This window comes from Typha angustifolia, chromosome 13 (assembly GCF_048772165.1).
Source record: "Typha angustifolia cultivar Huaian chromosome 13, ASM4877216v1, whole genome shotgun sequence".
Lineage (NCBI taxonomy): Eukaryota > Viridiplantae > Streptophyta > Magnoliopsida > Poales > Typhaceae > Typha > Typha angustifolia.
The window spans coordinates 2069718-2091017 of record NC_133251.1 but is presented as its reverse complement, the minus strand read 5'-3'; the positions used below and the strand labels follow the sequence as shown (position 1 = coordinate 2091017).

General features: G+C 38.2%; 3 protein-coding genes across 7 annotated transcripts; 1 reads left to right on the top strand and 2 right to left on the bottom strand.

The window, feature by feature from the left end:
• Positions 1-832: 832 nt before the first annotated feature.
• LOC140773733 (ATP-dependent RNA helicase DEAH12, chloroplastic-like) lies at positions 833-14003 on the top strand. The gene is made up of 3 exons (XM_073116443.1): positions 833-2484; positions 9103-12250; positions 12771-14003. The coding sequence occupies exons 1-3, from the start codon at positions 1684-1686 to the stop codon at positions 13994-13996; spliced, it is 5175 nt and encodes a 1724-aa protein (XP_072972544.1). The 5' UTR covers positions 833-1683; the 3' UTR covers positions 13997-14003.
• A 54-nt stretch (positions 14004-14057) lies between these two features.
• Positions 14058-15147, bottom strand: LOC140773734 (uncharacterized). Its single transcript, XM_073116444.1, has 2 exons — positions 14766-15147; positions 14058-14698 (listed from the first exon to the last, which is right to left on the bottom strand). Exons 1-2 carry the CDS (start codon positions 14999-15001, stop codon positions 14320-14322), a joined length of 615 nt encoding a protein of 204 aa, XP_072972545.1. The 5' UTR covers positions 15002-15147; the 3' UTR covers positions 14058-14319.
• A 760-nt stretch (positions 15148-15907) lies between these two features.
• Positions 15908-21081, bottom strand: LOC140774977 (uncharacterized). 5 transcript variants are annotated; one of them, XM_073118184.1, is made up of 7 exons: positions 18741-18879; positions 17453-17538; positions 17284-17334; positions 17079-17168; positions 16888-16958; positions 16581-16774; positions 15908-16189 (listed from the first exon to the last, which is right to left on the bottom strand). In XM_073118184.1, the coding sequence occupies exons 2-7, from the start codon at positions 17500-17502 to the stop codon at positions 16052-16054; spliced, it is 594 nt and encodes a 197-aa protein (XP_072974285.1). In that variant the 5' UTR covers positions 17503-17538; positions 18741-18879; the 3' UTR covers positions 15908-16051. The 5 variants fall into 5 exon arrangements, 2 of the variants coding, with proteins under 2 accessions (XP_072974285.1, XP_072974284.1); XM_073118183.1 differs by lacking the exon at positions 18741-18879 and adding an exon at positions 17620-17721; XR_012106674.1 differs by lacking the exons at positions 15908-16189; positions 16581-16774 and adding an exon at positions 20726-21081 and having other exon boundaries at positions 16915-16958; positions 17079-17173; positions 18741-19661.
• Positions 21082-21300: the final 219 nt, after the last annotated feature.

Below are 21300 nucleotides of genomic sequence, written 5' to 3'. Positions count from 1 at the left end.
TCGCCGCCGCGGTCGCCGTTGCTTATGCCTTATAGATTGCCGGGGATTCTCGCTCGTATGACTTTGATGAACGGATAAATATATAAATATTCTTCTTACTCATGATAATGTAATGATCAGTTATTATTATTATTCCTCATTGTTGTTATTATTATTATTATAATTATCAATAGAAATTCCATCTTCCTTTTAAGTTAATTTTTATTTTCTCCTTGGTTTTGCTATATGTGATTAAAGCTCATGTATAATATAAATTAACTATAACGACGCTTTCGCCAATTTAGCGAGAGAAGTTTACAACAATGCCAGACTAATTCATAAATATCTCCTCATTATGTAACCAAATGGGTAGGAATATTTTACATACTAACGCATACCTCCACTATTATTGGAAGGACAAAGTTGATCTACTATTTCTTTTCTAAAGGCATCTTTGGTGAATAGCTATCATATAAAGATTATTCCCAGGGGATAGTAGTTGCGTATGATTTGGGATCATCATAGAAGATAAAGCCTGTAATGAATGGAAATTAAAGTTGATACTATTTAGATCTTACTCATAACTTTACTCACAAAAATATTGGGTTAATGATATTTCACCCTCCCTATCTTTGGGATCCAAATTGCAATGGAACTTTGTATTACATTACTATGCCTCTCTGTACCTTAAATGGAGATGATAAAATAACCTTACGTATTCGGATAGATAGTTTTAGTGTAGCTTAGTAGTACATAATAAAATATGTATATATATAATAGATAAAATAATTTTAGTCATAAGTACAATGAATAAAACTAATTTAATCCCAAAAAAATTCAACCAACTCTACCAGGCCCAATCCAGTTCATTATATTCCTAAGCCCAATAGGCCAATTCGGCCCATTAAAGACCGAGATCAGGATAACTACTAACTATTTACATGATACGAAATGGGCCAAAGGCCCCAAGTCGATCTTAACTGATCTGGGAGCCAATCAGGGATTGCCAAGTATCCAGTTTGTAGACGATTGCGACAGCGTGGACTGCATCTGATCTCGTCGGGGCTCGGCAACGTTACAAGACTCCCCACTGGCTTCTTTTCGTTTCTCCCTTCTTTTTTCGTGTACTTTCCTTTGCGGTTTCACCAATAACTTTTGTAATCTTTTCCCGTACACGAGTTTAGTACTGGATTCGCTGTCTTTTTGTGGAGAAAAACGAAATTAAATCTGGCCTCTCTTCATCATCTTTAATAGGTTGTCTTTTTATGAGGAACTCAAACCTCTTCTATCATACCGTACGTAATCTTCCTATATAATCCACTGTTAATTCTAGTTGTACCTCCAAAAAACGAAACTATAACGCTAATATCTCCCTTGTCACACGTCGTAAGTACCATGTAAATGTTTAAACCGGATCCTGTAAAAAATCTGCTGCATCAAAACTATCCTTTTGTGTATCTTACGTTAAAAGAAAAGGAAAAAAGAAAAATGCCACGTGGCGCCGGTTAAAGTTCGCAATCCTCGTTTCGTCCTATGAAACAAGAGAGAGAGAGAGAGAGAGAGAGAGAGAGAAAAGAGACTCTTCCATCCTCCCTCACGTGCTCCGCCCAGCCGCGCTGCAACTAACTGTTTCGAGAACTTCCTCTGCTCTTTCTCTTCTCTTCGTCTTCTTGGTCTCGAGAAAATTATCGAGCTTCTATCGCCATGAAGGGTTCCTATCCGAGACCTTACTACCCCTACTCCCCTCTCCCTCGCCCTCCTCCTACTCCGGCGGCCTCGGAGCCATCGCTCCCGTTTTTTGAGCTCCGCCTCTGCCGAGCCGCCGGCCGGCGAGGCCCCGCACCGGACTACCTCGACTCCTTAGTCTCCACTCTCCCCTTTTCCCCAGCCGAGTTCTTCGTCTACCCCGCCGGCCCCCTCGCCGCCAAGCTCTTCTTCCGCCGCGCCGCCGAAGCCCTCGCAGGCGTCGAATTCCTCTGGCGCCGTCGCCTGGACGGCGCCCACCTCTTGAACCCTAGAGTCGTCTCCCCGTCCTTTTCCCGCCACGATCGCGCCGAGGAGGCGGAAAGAGTTCTCGTCCTCTTCGCCGACCACGCCCGTGGTCTCCTTAAAGGCAAGGCATTGGAGAAGTGCGCTAAAAGAATGGAGGAGGTCGGGGCGGAAATTGCGGCGGTTAGGAAGTCGCTCCGGCAGCGGAATTCCTGGAAACGCTACAATGAGTTGCGTGCGAAGCGGCGGCAGCTTGAGACCGAGGAGGAGCAGTTGAAGGCTAAGATGGAGGAATTCCTGGCAGCGATTAGGTGTGTGCTCGCGCATCTCGGAGAACGAGAGGTTGATAATGGACAGGGAAAGGTGGAGGGTGATCTGGAGTTGTTTAAATTTGGGGATGAATGGGATTGGTCCAGGATTCACTCCGTGCTGCTGCGGGAGTGTCGGAGGCTCGAAGAGGGTCTTCCTATTTATGCATGCAGGAGGAATATTCTAAGGGCCATATCCGAGAATCAGGTATAAATAAATATATTAGTTAAATCTACTTAATCTCGGATCTTCTTATTTCCAGCAATTTTGTTTTTAGTTACCCAAGATGCTGCAACCTTTCCTGTTCAATAATGAGACCTCTGTTCACTTATTTTTGGTGTCATCTGCAAACTGTTTCGTAGTTAATGGTTTTTGTAGTACTGTAGCTTAACCTTCCTTTTTTGCTGGGATGGAGGTTGATCTGATTGCTATGTGTTGCAAGTGACAACAGATCAAGTCGTCTGGTAGTAACTGGTACAATCCTGATTGTGTCTGAAGCAGTCGGACTTCTGTGATGTTCTTAATTTCTTCAGATTGCATATCAGTGTAACTAGGAAAGCGTACAGGATTTGAGTCCAGAAAGAAACATCTCTAATTTGTCTTTTCTTTAAAAGTGGAGGATTGAAAAAGGAGAAAGATTAACTCAACTCAAATGAACCTCATTTGATTTATTCTTCAGGACTGCTGAAATTAAGTATGAAGCAAGATAAAGTATGAACTAGGGAATTATTTTTGACTCTGTTGTATCATTTTTAGTAGATTGTGACATTGTGTACTTGCTGCTGGGGCCTTACTGATCTTAGCAGTTACATCAGTATTTGTAAGTTACTCGATTTGATGTTTATAAGTACTTACTGGAAAATCCCGTCAAAGTAATACCATGGCAGGGATCTTATATTGTCATATTTAGATTGTCTACAGATGATAAGAGACAGAGAAAGTACATAAGTGATGAAAAATCATATGCACTCTGGAATGAGTTTGAAATGCAAAAAACCATTTCGTCTAGTTATGCTTCTATATTTGGTCTTATATTAACAAATCAAATAACATTATGGCAATGTAAACCTATATGATCGCTAAGATAGTTACATAACTGAGTCTATATTTTAATGTCCCTAAGTATGTTTCTGCTCTAGTTTTCAGATACAGTGCTGAATATAAAAGTAAGTAACCATTTCTTAAGGTGGTACCTATTATTCAACAATTTCTTTTCAAGAGACCGAAATCTCATTTTAGGTATTTTAGAAGAATCTTACAATTGCTTGTACCAATGATGGCCGTGCCAATGACACACGTCGTGCCGTGCCACCATTGACACGCCCCTGCGTTCCAGTGGCACGTAATAAACTTTTTAAGATATTTAAATATGTTTTTGGATCTTTGGTATGCCAATATTTAGTTTTTGATTTATATATATGTATTAAAACCTATATTATAGTGTTTTATCTTTAGATTTTTTTTATAAATAACTTATTTTATTATAGATAAAGTAATAGCTAAATATAAATATTATTCAACACATAATATGATTTAATACATTTTTTAAAAATAATATTAATGATTGAATACTCTAATAATAGAATTGAATACATAATATTAATTGAGAATAATTCAATAATTAAAACTAATATCTAGTTTTATGTAAAATGACTAGGAGAATCAAATATTTTATTTGCGGTACAAGAATAATATGAGAATGTAAAAAATTGTCAATATTCTTCACGGCTCATCTACTGATAGTATTGCGAATTGTATCGTTTTACATAGTTTTTATACAAATAGAAATTATATAATTCTCTTAGTATGATATGGATATTGAACATGCACGAAAACGACCAACATGGGCATAGGTACAGACAAACCATAAGCATATACAGATTGTGAATATAAAGTATAATATGAGTATTGTGGCTTTGGTGAGTGTGATTGATATAATAGTAATGATGATGAACTCATATCATCCTGTGGGTGCACCTATCCTAATGCCATGTTACTTATAGACTTAAGTCTTTTATAAAAACAATGTTTTTCTAAAGAGGTTGTGTAATAGAGATGCATGTCTTATCTCCATTATTATCGTCATCAGATTGAGTCTTGTTGTTATCACCATCATCATCACTATCACCATCATCATCAATTTTATCTAAATCTTTTAAATGGTCTATTGATCAGTCAATTTAATAATTATTGATGAAAATAGAAAAAAAATTCACATGGTACAATGACCGGCACGGGTCGTGCCACTGGCACACCCCGTGTCAAGTGCGGTGCCATCAGTGGCACGGCCATCCATAGTTTGCACCATGTCTATTTGTTGGCAAATGTTCGAAGTGGCTCTCTCCTAATAAGGCACTATGCAACGGTGTTTTGATTCGGCAAGTAACTTTTTCACTGAATAGAATTGTGTAATGGTATAATTTAGGCTACATTAATGCATGCATCTATAAGCATGCGTATTCATCACAGAAAAAAATGATGAAATCTCGAGAAATATAGATCGATGTACATAAAAAATACAAACTGAAATGTCATTATAGTTAACCAAATAGAAATGGTATTTAGATATTCTTGAAGCTTTTGCTGTTACTTCTAGTTCTGACTTAGTTAATTCATCATCATCTATAAGCAAAGAGCTTTGATGTCCTGTGAGTACCACTATACAAATATTTTTTTGCTTTAAAGGAACTCTTTTTTCCTTTACTTAGGAAGGATGGGTCTAATTTATCAATGTGTTCCTGAAAGTTTGAGAATAGTATGTTGAATCAATTATGGCTGTTTTCTATTTGAGAGACTTATATCCTAAGGACAAGAATACTAATCCTTTTCTAGAAGATAAATTCTTGTCAAATTTGTTCGGATGAGTAATCCTTACTCCCTTTTGAATTCAGGATGTGAGGATAGTTGGATTCATACCCTGTGAACTTGTGAAGCTCCTAAGATCCATAAGTTTCACGTTTGCTATTTTAACAATAAGGTGAGGAGGTAAGAATTATATTCTTTGAGAGGGAAATAGAGATAATGTCCTATATTCCATCCTTGTCCTCCAATCTGCAGGATGTAAAGGGTGACGGGAGTTGTTCATTCCCTTCATTCACTGATATACTCAACACTTGAGTTCAAGCATCGATTTTTGATTTGCTCTAGCTCAACATGAGTGGGGGTCATTCAAGTTTTCCATGGCTCAGATAACATGGTAAAGCTACCAAACAAGTTCTAATGTTGACACGACCTTCACCAGACAGGGGTTTACATATTGAGCTAAGTGAAGGCTCAATCTTGAATTTGTTGCAGAAAGCTTCTAGACATAAATGAGAAATATTCTAAAGGTTGTAACATATAGATCGTATGTAGGAGACCATCCTGTAGCTAAGAGCTAGACAAGTACACAGGTAGGTGCCGAAATGTAAGGAGGCCTAGAAATGGAGAATTAGGTTTTTTTTTTCCTTCCCTTTATAGCATATCACCACCTACATTTTGGTCTTATTTAAGAAAACCTTTTTTGGACAATGCAAATGGACTCCCTTTTTCATGCAACATGAATAATATTCTTTGGACATCCTTTTTTTTGTTTTGGCTGAAATGCCATTTAGCTGATATCTACAAAGGTGGCAAAGAAGAGAAAGCAAGGGAGCTTTAGTTTGAACTTAGAATATTTTAAGAATAATTATATGAATTATGGAGAGTGCAATTATGCCTACAAATTGAAGGAGTTGATTACCAGATAACTTGAAACACAAAGTTTTGGCAATATAGATTAACTATAGGTCATGAAATGGAAAAAAAAAATTCTTATATGATAAATAAGCTATTGGATTCTGAGACGGTGACCTAAATTAATATATGATTACAGCATAGTAAGAAACTATGTTGTAGCTGACAAATGGTAGATCGATGACTAACATTTGATACTTAACTATTCTCTAGCTGACAAATATTGGATCTAATAAATCTTATAACTAGCAAATGATGGAAACTTTTTGAGTAGGATGCCTAAGTGACAATAAGGATGGACATTAGATTCTGTCGTGCTTGGATTGAGTCAAATTCCGGTCAGGTCGAAAAGCATCACAGCCAAAACTTATGAAGCTCATGTACATGTATGAGATATAGATACGATACAATACGGATTTGGGAATATGATAAATATTTAAAAAACATTATACAGAAACGGCAAGAATATGAAAATAAATAAATTGATAAAAAAAGATTTGCAAATTCCAAGAAAAGAAAATCAAAGGACTTCAGATGTCTTCCTAACCTCGATAAAGGAAAGAAAGGTGGTGAAAGAGAGATGGAGAAGGGAGAGGCCAACAAGGAAAGAGAGTTGAGGAGACGGCATTATTGTCAATCCTAAGTCACTCTGGTGTTGCAGCTATCATTAGTGCCATCTGTAGTAGTCTGCCATTGAAGAGAAAGCTAGGGCACTACTTGAATATGCCAAAAGGCTAGGGCAACACAATTTTCTCCAATTCATGTATCCATCTTATCTTAGGGAATTTTACATAATTGACACATAAAATTTTTAAAGCCGTCCCTACATTCTTCAAAATATTATAAATTATAATTGCTGCCTAAATTATTGAACCCTTTTAAAAATTTCATTCTGTTAGTTCAATCTAACTAATCACTATTAAAGTTAAACATAGATTAATATAACATTTTGCCCTTGAATTAATTATTAAAATAATTTTAAAGCTATTTAATGTTACCCGATATCATAGTACAAGAAAAGAGACTTTTTTTGTAGAAAAAAATAAGTAATAAATATTATACGCTTTAAACTTCAGGAAAGAAGGGTATTTTAGTCCTTTGCATGTATTTTTTAACTTTAACAAACATAATACGAATATTCTATGAATATTCGGTCGAAAAACTAACTAAAATGACAATTCTAAAAAAGAGTTAGAAAATTTTAGGTGGCAATTATGTTACTTTCAAGAATATAGTGGCAATTATGATATTTTAAAATTTTTAGGCAATTATATAAGAAACCCCGTAAAATTTATATTTATAATTTAAATATTATTTTGGTCTATCTAATAACGTATCATACTGGGGTCATATCCATATCCAATATATATCTAACACACATATGATATCTAATATGAGGTATCTTTGTTTCCCAGGTCGAGACCCTATGTTAATGGGTTGAAATGAGGGGAATTTGAGATGATTCCCTAAAGCATGGAACTAACTTGACTCATGGCCTGATCAACAAAAGAAGTTTCAAAGAAAGAATGTATTCAATGGCAATTCTAGTAAAGGGAGGGGCTTAAAAATATGAATCATGAAAACACTATTGACCTTTTTCGTTTAATATATCTGTGTAATAAATTGTTGAAGATCTTTTAATACCTATGCATGACCAGTCCAGGCATGCTTTAATCTTTAAAATTGAGTACATACTATTACCGGTTTGGTGGTGGCAAAGGCAAACTAAAACCATCTTGCTATATCTGATTGGCATTAAATGATTAATGTCCTAGTTGATTGCTCTAATTGTTTCTAAATTTCTAGGTTATCCATGCCCTACTTGATCACAGAAATTTTTAAGCCAATAGCTTTCTATATCTGGCATGTGAGCATGGGTGACAGAAATCAACTTTCCGTAGTCCGATGTTGTATAATCTGCTTTTAAAGGGAACATTACTAATGCAATTACTGTGAAGCAATTACTTCATTCATAATTAGCTTTATCTCATTGTAATATCTGTGAATGGTGTTTTCTTCCTTCTATACATTATTTATTTCAGCCTTTAGAGTTGGCAAAATTTTTTCTTTTCACACAAAATTTCAATTGGTTGACAGTTGATTAGCTAGTTTCTTTCTTTCTTTCTTTCTTTTTTCTTTTTCAGTATGCGATTGTTTAGGTATTTACTCTTCCTATCATATGAATTAGCGGGCCCAATCGATTATCATTGAAGCTTTGGGAGCGAAGAATATTTATTATATTTGTATACTGTTTTGCACTACCCTGTGCAATTGTTTCTATAGTTTTTGGCTGTATGGTTATTCCTATGCTGGAATGCAGTCCTTGATAAGTGTTTTAAATGATGTTGCTGCAGGCCTAATTGTGGTTGCATTCCATATAACTTTTTTTCTTAATTTAGTTTTATATATAATATTTTGGGAAGCAAGATATAACTATTCAATCTGGCTGGAGCTAGATGAACACTAATACGGTAATCTGATTTATATAGTTGGGATGGAAAATAAGCCCCTTTCATCTTTCTTGTGTATTCATTTATCCTTTTTTTCCTTTTATGGGTGTGACTGAGTAGTAAAGATTGGTTTTAAGTAATTGATGAACATTTTCTCAATTACTGGAAAAATGATAACATGTTCTTTCACTTTGATTTTGTGCTTTGTCAGTGCTAATAAACATGTTCTACCTAATTAAAGCTCATCCAATGATTTGGAAATAGTAGTTGTTGCCATCTTAAAAAGGGTCAGTTGTGTCCAGCTATGTTGTTGTCATTACATTTTTGACAAAGGAGCAACTGGTGGCTGAACAACTAATTAAGAGGAAGTATATTAATGTCTCTTGTCTCTAAGGGACCCTTGCTTTATAGCCAACCTAATACTAGATATAATGAAATTCCATGTAACGGATGGAGAAGTCTAGTATATATGATTCAACATCTATATTTATTGGAACCAGAGCATATTTTCTTATGTATATCAATGTTGCATCTATCAATTGTTGCTGAACTTAGTAAGTATATGGTATTATTCTGATGTTACATTTACAAGATGCTGTGCCCCTATTCTCAGGGAAGGTGATTTGAAAATTTAATCTCTTTTCTGTTCTGATGATATCAGGTAATTGTCTTGGTTGGGGAGACAGGTTCTGGGAAAAGTACACAATTAGTCCAGTTTCTTGCTGATTCGGGACTAGCTACCAAAGGATCTATAGTGTGTACTCAACCGCGGAAAATTGCTGCTACATCTTTAGCACAAAGGGTTGCAGAGGAAAGTAATGGCTGCTATGAAGACTATTTTGTGATTTCTTATCCCAACAATTTCTCATCGCAAGGTTTTGGTTCGAAAGTAATATTTATGACTGACCACTGCCTTCTGCAACACTACATGAATGAGAAGTCTCTGGATGATATTTCATATATTATTATTGATGAGGCGCATGAAAGAAGATTAAACACTGATTTGTTACTGGCATTACTTAAAAGAACACTTCTGCAGCATTTTGATTTAAGGCTTGTAATTATGTCTGCAACAGCTGATGCAAGAAAGATTTCAGACTATTTCCATGGTTGCAGTACCTTTTATGTAACCGGAAGAAATTTTCCTGTTGAAATCAAATATATTCCTGATATCTCTGCTGAGGCTTCTTATGCTCCATTTCTGAAAAACTTTTCTGGTACTTGTGCCTCATATGTTTGTGATGTGGTTAAAATGGTGAGTGTAATCCACACAACAGAGCAGGATGGTGGTATTCTTGCATTCTTGACTTCACAGATGGAAGTAGAATGGGCTTGTGAGAAGTTTACTGATCCTTTGGCTGTTGTTCTGCCAATGCATGGAAAACTTTCTTGTGAAGAACAGAATCGTGTTTTCCAGAACTACCCAGGGAAAAGGAAGGTTATATTTTCCACAAATGTTGCAGAAACGTCCCTCACTATTCAAGGTGTAAAGTATGTGGTTGACTCTGGAATGGTTAAAGAGAGTAAGTTTGATTCTATTAGTGGGATGAATATGCTTAAAGTGTGTCGTACTAGTAAAAGTTCTGTCAATCAGCGTTCTGGACGAGCAGGTCGGACAGAACCAGGCAAGTGCTACAGGATGTACTCTTTGCACGACTTTCAATCAATGCAAATGCATCAAGAACCTGAAATTCGGAAAGTTCACCTTGGTATTGCCTGCTTGAAAATTCTTGCTTTAGGCATAAAGAATGTGAAAGAATTTGATTTTATTGATGCACCAAGTCCATGTGCCATTGACACAGCAATGCAGAATTTGACTCGATTAGGTGCCATCATCCACGAAAATGGCATACCTGAATTAACTGAAACTGGCCGGTGCTTGGTTAAATTAGGTATTGAACCACGGCTTGGGAAGATTCTCCTTGAATGCTTTGATTATGGTTTGAAAAAAGAAGGTGTGGTTCTTGCTGCTGTAATGGCAAATTCTAGCAGCATCTTTTGTCGCGTTGGCAATGACGAGGAGAAATGTAAAGCAGACTGCCTTAGATTGCCATTCTGTCATCGTGATGGAGACCTGTTTACATTGCTTTCTGTTTACAAGGAATGGGAGTGTGGACATGAAAGTCGAAACCAGTGGTGTTGGCAAAATAGCATCAATGCAAAATCAATGAGAAGATGTTGGGATACCATATGTGAGCTGGAAATGTGTCTTCAATATGAACTCAACATTATCATTCCAAACTATTGGTTATGGAACCCACACGAACCTACTGAATATGACAGGTCACTAAAGAAGGTTATACTTTCATCACTTGCAGATAATGCAGCTATGTATTCTGGATCTGATCGGCTTGGTTACCGAGTGGCTTTAACAGGAGAATATCTGCCTCTTCATCCTTCATGCTCACTGCTAGTATATAGCAAGAGGCCAAGTTGGGTCATCTTTGGTGAAATATTGTTACTATCAAGACAGTATTTAGTTTGTGTGACTGCTGTTGACACTGAGTGCCTGTATAGGCTTCAGCCGCCTTTATTTGATATTTCGCAGTTGGAGAACGAGAAGTTGCAGATGAATGTGATTTCTGGAGTTGGCAATAATCTCATTAGAAGGTTATGTGGCAGATCAAATCATAACCTGCATTGCCTTGTTTCTCAGATTCAGCAAGTTTGCATGGATAACAATATCAGTGTTGATGCTGACTTTGATAAAAGAGAGATTCACTTGTTGGCGAAAGAAAAAGACATGGAAAAGGTTTGCTTCATTGTTAACGATGCCTTGAGGTGTGAAGCACACTGGTTGAGGGATGAATGCATTGAGAAATGTGTGTATCATGGAGGGCTTGGTAGTTCTCCCTCTGTTGCACTGTTTGGCTCGGGTGCTGAAATCAAACATCTAGAGCTTGAGAAGAGATACCTGACTGTGGAAATACTCCATCCAAAGGCAAATGAACTGAATGATAAGGAACTTCTAAAAATTGCTGATAAATGTGGCAATGGAATAGCTAGCTTTTATAGGCATCTGGGAAATGGACAAGAGGGTTTGGAATCAAATAAGTGGGGCAAAGTAACATTTCTTAGCCCTGAAGCTGCGGAAAATGCTGTAGTCAAGCTGAATGAGGTGGAACTACAGGGCTCCTTGTTGAAAGTGTTGCCTGTGAGACCATGGAATCCAAAAGTCTCACAATTCCCTGCAATAAGAGCCAAAGTTTGTTGGCCACGTAGACCAAGCAAGGGAGTTGCGCTCATCACGTGTTCTCAGGGTGATGCTGAGTTTATAGTTCAGGACTGCTATTCGTTAATCATTGGAGATAGGTATGTTAATTGTCAGCCCAGTGTGAAGCACACAAATAGAGTGTTTGTGTCAGGAATTCCAAAAGATGTCACAGAACAAGAAATATATGATGCTTTTCTGAGTGCAACAAATAGGAGAATTTTTGGTGTTTGTTTGCTGAGAGGAGAAGCCATCAATAACTTGCCAACTTCCACCTATGCTGAAGCACTATCTAAAGAAGTTGCTCCTTTCATGCTTAATAGAAGTCTGGCAAGCTGCAATTTTCAAGTAGAAGTGTTGAATTATGAAACTAAAGACTACATGATGAGGGCTACGATCACTTTTGATGGAAGTCTACATATGGAGGCAACAAATGCATTGGATCACATCCAAGGAAAAGTACTCCCTTGTTGTCTTCCCTGGCAAAAAATACAGTGCCAACGTATTTTTTCCAGCTCTGTTTCTTGTCCAGCTCGTGTCTACATTGTCATAAAGGACCAACTCAATCATCTACTTGAAGGTTTTAAACATCGGAAGGGTATGTGGATTTATTCTTTGATATATGCCTACTGTCAGCATGCATTTCTTGTTGTGAGAATGTAGTGTTGATCAATTACTTCTTTTGTTCAGTCTGATCTTTAGAAATGCATTGCGACCAATTTAATTTCACATTATTTGAGTCAGCACCTGGCATTACATTCTGACCTGCGATAGCTGAATTTATTATTATTATTTTTTAGATTCTTAAATATTTGTTAGTTAGTTTCATGTTTTCCTTTCTTACGAAGGGTGTCTTGCCTTTCTAGCTATTTAACCGAAACAGTAGCTGCTTGAGCTGGTCCTTGCAGACTGGTTCTTTTTAATGGTTCATAAAACATTAAAGCGCTAGCTTAGCTTATGGAATAAGAGATGAAAAGTTCCCTAGGAAAAAGTTCAAAGTAGAATTTTCTAATTCAGTAGAATTTTCCATTTTGTTTTCTAGTTGAAGTTATTATCCAATTGTGGGCTGATAACCTTCTCTGCAACCAGTACCACTTAGATCCTGGTTTTGTTTACAGGTGTGTCCTATAGACGTGATAAGAATGAGAATGGCACCTTCCGTATTACTCTCACTGCAGATAGCCCAAAGGCTATTGCTGATGCGAGGAAGCCTCTTGAAGGGCTGATGAAAGGGAAGATCATAAGCCACCGAAGCCTCAGCCCTGCCGTGCTCCAATTGCTCTCCTCCCAGGAAGGTTTCACGCTTATGAAAGATGTGGAGAGGTCCACTAAGACGTACATTCTCTGCGACAGACACAACCAGCTGAGCGTTAAAATATTTGGTCCCCAGGAAAGATTAGCTGCAGCTGAGGAGAAGCTAACCCAAAAATTGCTATCCTTCCATGAAAACAGGCCGTTGGATATCCGCCTCCGAGGCCGCAATCTCCCTCATAATCTAATGAAAGAGGTGGCTCAAAGGTTCGGCCCAGACCTTCACGGCCTGAGAGAGAAAGTCCCCGGCATCAACATGCTTCTCAGGACCCGAACCCACATTCTCTCCGTCCGAGGGACCAAGGAGATGAAACAAAGTGTACAAGAGGTTATATGCGAGCTAGCACTCTCCCTCGGCAGCTCAGATTTGGCCAGCAAGCCATCCGACGATGAAGGCACATGCGCCATTTGCCTATGTGAGCTTGACGAGCCTCACCGGCTTGAAGAGTGCGGCCACAGCTTCTGCCGTAACTGTTTGATCGACCACTGCGAATCTGCCATAAGATCCCGCGAAGGATTCCCTCTGTGCTGCAGCAAGGACAAGTGCCAAAAGCCGCTGCTGCTTGTGGACTTGCGAGCTCTCTTATCGACCGACAAGCTAGAGGACTTGTTCAGGGCGTCATTGGTTTCCTTCGTTGCGTCCAGCGGCGGCGCCTACCGGTTCTGTCCGACCCCTGACTGCCCGTCGGTCTACGCGGTCTCCATGCAACATGAGGCGGCGAAGGCATTCTTCTGTGGTGCCTGCGGTGCGGAGACATGCACCAAGTGCCATCTGGAGTTGCACCCATTCGTTACCTGCGAGCTATACAGGCAGTTCAAAGATGACCCAGACCTGTCCCTGCAGGAGTGGCGCAAGGGGAAGGCGCATGTCAAGGACTGCCCTTCCTGCGGCCACACTATTGAGAAGGTAGAAGGTTGCAACCACATCGAATGCCGGTGCGGGAGACACGTCTGCTGGGTCTGCTTGGAGTCGTTTAACTGCAGCGATGAATGCTATGGCCACCTCAGGTCAGTGCACCATTCCATTGTATAGATCGAAATAACCTACTGCTCTTGATATGCAAATTAATAAGACTCTAGTTGTAAGATATGAAATAATCATAGAGTTTGAGCATCCCGTTCTAATCATCCAAATCCGAGAGCTGGGTTTTGCTTTTGTACAGACTATAGCAGAAAGATGCAATTTATGAAGTGAGTTTCTTGGTATATAATGTTAAATTCATATGCTCAATACCTATAAAATGCTTGCTGGATTTTTTTGTTCTTTTTCATTTACAATATTCGTGTCAACTACTCTCCTATTTGAAACAAATGAGAAACTGCTACTACCTCCCACAAGCAAATAGATGCAGCCTATCAAACCATGCATCGCCCCAATGCGAAGCCGACGCCGGCGATGCCCAGGCACAGGGCCAGAGCCAAGTACCATGTCGCCGCCGCAGGTAAGGCCGCCGCGGCTTCCTCTTCCTCGGTTTGTTCTTCCTTCTGTTGATACAATAACTTATCTCTTAGCATCGAGGTCTCTGCCTCGAGCATCCTGACCCACTGCCGGTGAGCCGTGAGCCTCAGAGATTCCTCCAGGAGCAGCGCCGCCATCTGATGGTTCCTGACACTCGCGAGGGAAACCTTCCTTTCGGCTTCCCTGGCCCGCGTTTGCGAGAGCTGCAGAGCTCTCATCAGGCTCGGGTTCTCGCCGTTATTCAAACCCAATTCATCCTCCCACTTGTTCGGCTTACTGCTCAAATCAAATTATTACATCAAATATGTGATAAAAAAATTATATTATCTATATATAGATTTACCTAGGAGGTCGTTCTGGTTGTAAATTCTGTCTAGTAGTACTCTTCTCGTCTTCATCGAGCGGTGTGAAGAGCTTTAGGGGAGGTGGGAGGTCGCAGTTCTGGAGGAGGTCTGTGATGGATCGGTTGGAGATCGCATAGCCAGCCATGAACATCTCCTTCTCATAGTTCTCCAATTGCCAATCCAAGAAACCTCTCTTAGTTGGTGCCAGTGGACGGAATGATTGCTTCTCATCCATCCCCCTTGTTGGGTAGAGAGCGGAATCAAAGGAAGCAACTCGGCTTGGCTTCTTCCGAAGAGAAGGGGAGGGAGTTGGTGGCGTGAAAAGGTGAGAAGAAGCGTGGAGGAAGGAAAAAGAGTCTGTTAGTTTATTTGATCGTTCGGTTAGTTGGAAGCAAGGAATCCTAAAGGTAGCGTACATTTGGACACCTCTCTGTAGACACGTCGTTGCTCGTTCCAAAGTCGTAGTGGGGGAGGGAAGAAATTCATTGCCTTTGTGAATTATCTATCTATCTATCTATCTATCTAATCTAACTATCTATCTATCTATCTATCTATCTATCTATCTATCTATCTAGAGAAAACGCTTGGAAAGACTGATTCAAGAAATGTCAGCCAAACGAAAAAATTACCGAACCAATTTTGATTCTCTACGGAGAGAATTGACGAGGAAATAAATCTTTCTAAAAATAATAGTAAAGATTTCTGCTTTGCGACTTTAAAAATAACTGCGAATATCCTCCATATCGTTATTCTTTTTAATCATCATACTTACAAAGTTATTGAACTGAGTTAAATTTTGGAAAAATGATCCAGAAAAATTATTCCTTATCAACTGTTGGCTTTCACAATTTAATTATATTTAATTTTTTAAATTTATAATAATAAATTCTAGTGTGCATCGTATATATAAATAATATGTATTTTATTATAACAAAATATACATCAATTATATAAAATATATAGACTCAATATTATATGCTAAATTGAAAATTAAATTGCTCTCCAAGCTGCAGTTTCATATCTAAATCATGTCTCATCTGATTCTTTTATCGCTTTAGATGTTAGTGAAGGGTCCACTTATGCTTCTGCCCACCAAACAATCAATTTGTGTGGAAAACCAATGCTAAATATTACCATAATGTACAACATTTGACATGAATTTCATTATAGATATGGTCTAATTTTGACCATGGTATTATATGTACAAGCATTCAAAACGAGAGAGGGAAAGCCAATAATAATTACACATCACTTTATGATAGTATTTATCCATATTTACAATAAATCATTTCCGATCAGTAGATCCTCCAGGGGCTTTTGCTTGATCTGAATTTGGGTCTTTCTCCATTTCTTTCTCCATTGCCTCTTCTTCCTCAATGATAGGCTCCATCAATGTATCCACTTCTTCAATTATCCTATCAACCTGCTCTACAGAAAAAGAAAAAGTTGTGATTTGGCTATCCACCTTCCCCACCTACCAAATTAGATATTGTTTCCTGTTTATTTTTAAAAGCATTGCTTGGAGTTAGAGATGCAATATGAGCATATATCCTAGGAGACAAGGATAGATTTGATTAGTATCCAATAAGCAAACACAAGCTTGAATCAAATAACTCGTCACTAATTGAATTGGTCAGTCAAATGCACAGCTGTGTTCTTCTTTTTTCTAAGTTGATTTTGTAATAATTGGAGAGACTTCCACAACCAGTTTTCAATGCGATTGTACCTCTTTCAAAGAAAACTAAATTCTACCACTTGCAATACATTAGTAGTATGAGTCTGACATAAGAAATAAAATTAATATCAGAGATGACCTTGTGAATGAAGGCTTCAGCTATCTCAGCATCCTTATCTACCAGTTCAGCAATGTCCTCAATCTTCAAGGCCACTTCCTTTAGGCTGTTATCACCTGGAAATGAGTCCGCAACGTTCGAGGCGACCTTTTCTGTCACCTCCGCTGTCTTTTCTATCACCTCTATTGCCGTCTCGGCGGTTTTTGTCACCCCATCTAACACAAAAAGGTTAGAAAGATATGAATCAAAACGTTCAACCAAGATAAATAAATGGAACTGTTTATCACTTTATAGCAATTGAGTTGAGTGAGGATCATTTTTTGAGTACCTTCTATCCTTCTAATTCTCTTGTAGAGAGGTACAGCAATGCAAACAATAGACCCAAGCACCCACTTTGCCCTTCAAGAACCAAAAGTTTTACCCTTCAAATTGACTCTTGTTTTCTTTGTATGATGAGTAGATTAATTTGAAGCAACTGAAGAAAAAGATGATATGAATTCTAAAGCTATTAGGTCTTACCATACAGGGATGTTGGGCAAGGGAAGACCCCCACCTGAGGACTTGATTGGATTCAGACCAACATCAGACTTCTTATCAAGCAAAACCCATCTAGGCTTGGTCATTTGAAAACAAACCATTACAAGAAAAAATCAAGCAAAAGAAGGGGGAGAAAACTTGCAATCAAGTTTTAAATCCAACTGATTTATGAAAGAACTAGACATACTCAGAAACATCACTGGCTGACTGAATGGAACCAGCAGCAGAGTTTGTTCCTCTACATCAAAGTTGTAAAAAAGATAAAAGCCATGATCACATATATATCTCTAAACAATTTCAACTATATGTATACCACTTAATTCAGATGAAACTTTAGAGAAAAGAATATGACTTACTTTGCATCTCCTTTGGTAGGATCAGCAACACTGGGGCTGGAAGAATCCATCTCTAGATTGTTGTGATGAGGAAGAGGAGAGGTGAGCTACAAGGGAAAGAATGAATTGAGTTGGGGTTGATGGAAACAAGAATGGGTCATAACCATGGACTTGCAAGAGGGGTTAACCTTCTCGTTAATTGCAATACTATAAGATATTGATATTACACGAAACCTGTGCATAATGTGTTCTGCAGTAAATAAACTATTCCACATTGGTCAAACAAGGCCAATACACTGATATGGGTTGTAGGGCAAGCAAAATGGTGCGTGTGAATAAAAAGAGGATATTATCTGTGCTTAAGTGGTGTTCACATCCTTTATCCTTGGAATTCTGGAAACATTTTTATAAGTGAAGAGAAAGAAAGACTTGACAAATGACAAGCACATTCTTTTATCCAAACATTTTCGTTTTTTTATTAGGCTAATTTGCTTAGTGCCTAGATCATTTTCCTAAAGGAAAAGGAGAAAGAATGAAGTTCTTGATCTACTATATTTCCTCGTTCCTTGGCTAATCAAATATAAGAGTTTTCAGAGAATGCTTCCTTGTGGTCCTTTTATTATATTGGCAAGAGTGGTTGCCAAGTCCACATAAGTAGGTTACATGTTGCATAAATTTTAAGCATGACTTTTAACCCTAAGAAGTTTTAAATAAATGTGAGACAAAGCTGGATAAATATATATATATATATATAAGCTCAAAACAAGATTCTCTTCTATTGACATAACCAATTAAGAACATAAGATGACCCACTAATGACCCATATAACTACTGACCCACCCTACTCAAATGTAATATTGGTATACAAAGTATCAAGCTAGTCTGGATGCAACTAGTTTACATAATGCTCTACATGCCAACCCAACCATACCTAGACAAGGGTGGCAATACTCGGAACAGATCATGTCATAAATGAGCTGTTTTATCATTTCATCAAATTCTACCTGTACAAAGTTAAATGGTCATCTTCGAGTTATGCTTAACAAGTTTTAAGTGCAGCATATCTACATGGATCAGTCATTTGAAATATTAATCTATTGGCCTATTTCAAAATTGCGTATAATATAAGTTATAATGGTCAGGAAGTTCAAACTAAAGCAAATAATAATCACATAAAACAAAATTTTATAATTAAAATATTTATTATTTGCACTTTTGCAGAATAACCTTCTCTTGCATTTGCCTCTAACATTATGCCCTAATAAGAACCATATTACAGCTCTCTCTCTCAAAAAGAACCATATGATACCTTCCAAGTCCCTCAAGTGGAATGATTCCAGGAGCTACTGGTCAGTTTAAAGCTCTTTTGCAGCATTAGTTCTTGGAATTTTTCTGCTGTTTCTATTAGGTCAGCCTTCACAAAAGCATCAAATAGCCTATTGCAGGCAGAGATGTCAAACTCCAAAGACTTGGATTGCCTCCACTGGTCAATAACTTCTCCAGCATCCTTCACATATCCAAGCACGAGATAGGAAGAAATGATGCAGATATAGTTTCTGCAAGTCATTTTCTGTGAAGTCATCTGCATTGATTTCCATATTGCATTCATTCTCTCTTTGTTCCCCAGGCCAGAGTATAGAATGATGAGGAAATCATAAGTTATCCATTCTCTCTGGCTAACTTTTGTGTCTGACTCAACTATGGAATTATTTGAGCTAACAAGATGACCAGCAGTTATATATATATCAACCAATTTCATATATGTTATCCATCCTTTGTCAGAGTTCGGATCATGTGCCATTTCATCAATAATAATTCTTACAGCATCAATATCCAGAGTTGCAGCCCGAGAACTTATCCAGAGATTATATGTGAACAGATCTGGCGAGACTTTATGCCTTTTCAGTTCTTCAACAACCATTGGGACCTTATCCAGCTGCCCCACAGACATATACAATGTCATCATCTCATTGTATGCCATCAAATTTGAAGAGAAATTTCCTTTCTTCATTCTCTCAAAGAGATCCTCAGCCTTCTTTGTCAGCTTTGCTCCAGCATATGAATGGAGAAGTGCAGTATAGGCTTCACAGGATTTTGCAGTTGGTGGGAGCCCCTCAAAAAAATCTTCAGAAGCATTAGGACCAAAAACTTTTGTTATCAAATCTATGCGAAAGCCATAGTCACTTTCGGATAAATCAGATTCATGATGCGTCTTCATCCACTCTGATATCTGCAAATTTGTACTAGTGTCAAGAATAAATGCAGCAGTCCACAATATGTGAGTGTGTGTGTGTGCGCACGCGCTATAATATGCTACTGTCAACCACCATTTCTCCAATATGTAAAGTTAAACTGCATAACAAATTAATAAGAGAAATAAGAACATATCTATGAGATGAATGGTGTGAGAATTGCCTAATCTATACTCTAAAGGTAAATAGTATATATGGCATAATTTAAATAGCATTTAAGTGGACAAAAGATAGCTGACTCCTTATGATATTTGAGAATTTTGGCACAAAATTTTATTGGTTGAGGGAAGAAGAAACTACCTTTGTGGTAACCTTCATTGACAGTTATACTCAACTGGGAGAATGAAGATGAGAAAACCCAGGGAAGGTTTGAACTTGGGAGAAAAGTATAGAGTGAGGCTGGATATGTAAGGAAAATGCAGTTAGAGTGAAGAACTGCAAGATAGAACAAAGTTTTCCCCACCTTTACATGGCACTTTTTCATCCAAAATTTGACAATAACGTTAAAGGATCTACATGACTTCTCCACTAATATACTAATTGTAGGACCTTCACTTAAAACTCACCCAGTCCACTAAAGTTCTTACTTTTGGATTAGCCCACGACCTTTCTATCAAATTTGACAAGATAAGGAATTGCCCTTCATTCCACTCTAACAAATTTGTATTAGTAAGTCCCAAGATAAGAGAAAATGTCTGATTACATCCCTTAGTATCAAGATAGCACATCTAATTCACTAGCCCTGAAAAACTGGAAGCACACATGAACCGCCATAAAGATATTTTGTTAGCAACCAATCAAACAGGCAGCATATACTTGAAAACACAAAATTCAATACGCAAGGCAGACTCTAAACCTTCCCAATTGCTACTTGAGACCATATTTCATCGATTTGACCTTCTCTCCGTGACACAACTAAATCATGTACACAATTCCTAATAAAGGATTAAACGTTATGCTCAATTAACTTCAATTTCTTCACTCTCCAGTTCAAAACTCAATATTTTTTTCCACAATATTAGTGAGAATGACAGTTCCTTACCTCGAGGGCGTGTTTATAGCGCTGCGATCTCCTCAACTCCTTGGCGATTTGACGTAGCTCCGGCGCCGTAACCTCCCTCCCTTCGCCGACCCACCTCTCGAGGGCCGCCGTCGCGCTCCGCTTGGAAAACCGGAGCCGGAAAAGGCGGCTCCTTAGATCATCCTCAGAAGCGGGGGAGAACTCCGCCTCGGCGGCATTGGCTTCGATACTCGAAGATATCGAAGAGAAAGGTCTAGGATTTCGGAGTACGGTAGTAGACCATGGTTTAAGAAAGCGTATTCTCTGGAGAAGAGCAGCCATGAGAGAGGACCGGGCCGACATGAGAGAGAGTGGAGTGCCAGAAGACTTTCGAGGCGAGGCGAGGTCACAATTTTGTTCGGTTTAGTTGCACATCACCCCCTACATTTTACGCTTATTGAATAAAACACCTCGCCTTTTTGTTTCTGTATTTACAAATTGAGTCCTCCTTTTCAAAAAACACCTCAACATAAAGAATATTCTTACACTATGTTATATTGCACCAAAGAAAAAAGAAAAAAAAAAAAAGAAATAGAGAAAAGGAGCATTATTATCGA

Bases quoted from the DNA above. Each gene is read 5' to 3' on its own strand.
- LOC140773733 (XM_073116443.1), top strand. From the start codon at position 1,684: ATGAAGGGTTCCTATCCGAGACCTTACTACCCCTACTCCCCTCTCCCT. The intron at 2,485-9,102 runs GTATAAATAAAT...TGATGATATCAG, and splicing joins GGGCCATATCCGAGAATCAG to GTAATTGTCTTGGTTGGGGA. The intron at 12,251-12,770 runs GTATGTGGATTT...TTTTGTTTACAG, and splicing joins AGGTTTTAAACATCGGAAGG to GTGTGTCCTATAGACGTGAT.
- LOC140773734 (XM_073116444.1), bottom strand. From the start codon at position 15,001: ATGGATGAGAAGCAATCATTCCGTCCACTGGCACCAACTAAGAGAGGT. The intron at 14,699-14,765 runs GTAAATCTATAT...TGATTTGAGCAG, and splicing joins CAACCAGAACGACCTCCTAG to TAAGCCGAACAAGTGGGAGG.
- LOC140774977 (XM_073118183.1), bottom strand. From the start codon at position 17,706: ATGTGGAATAGTTTATTTACTGCAGAACACATTATGCACAGGTTTCGT. The intron at 17,169-17,283 runs GTATGTCTAGTT...GACCAAGCCTAG, and splicing joins TCAGCCAGTGATGTTTCTGA to ATGGGTTTTGCTTGATAAGA. The intron at 16,959-17,078 runs GTAAGACCTAAT...TGGTTCTTGAAG, and splicing joins TTGCCCAACATCCCTGTATG to GGCAAAGTGGGTGCTTGGGT.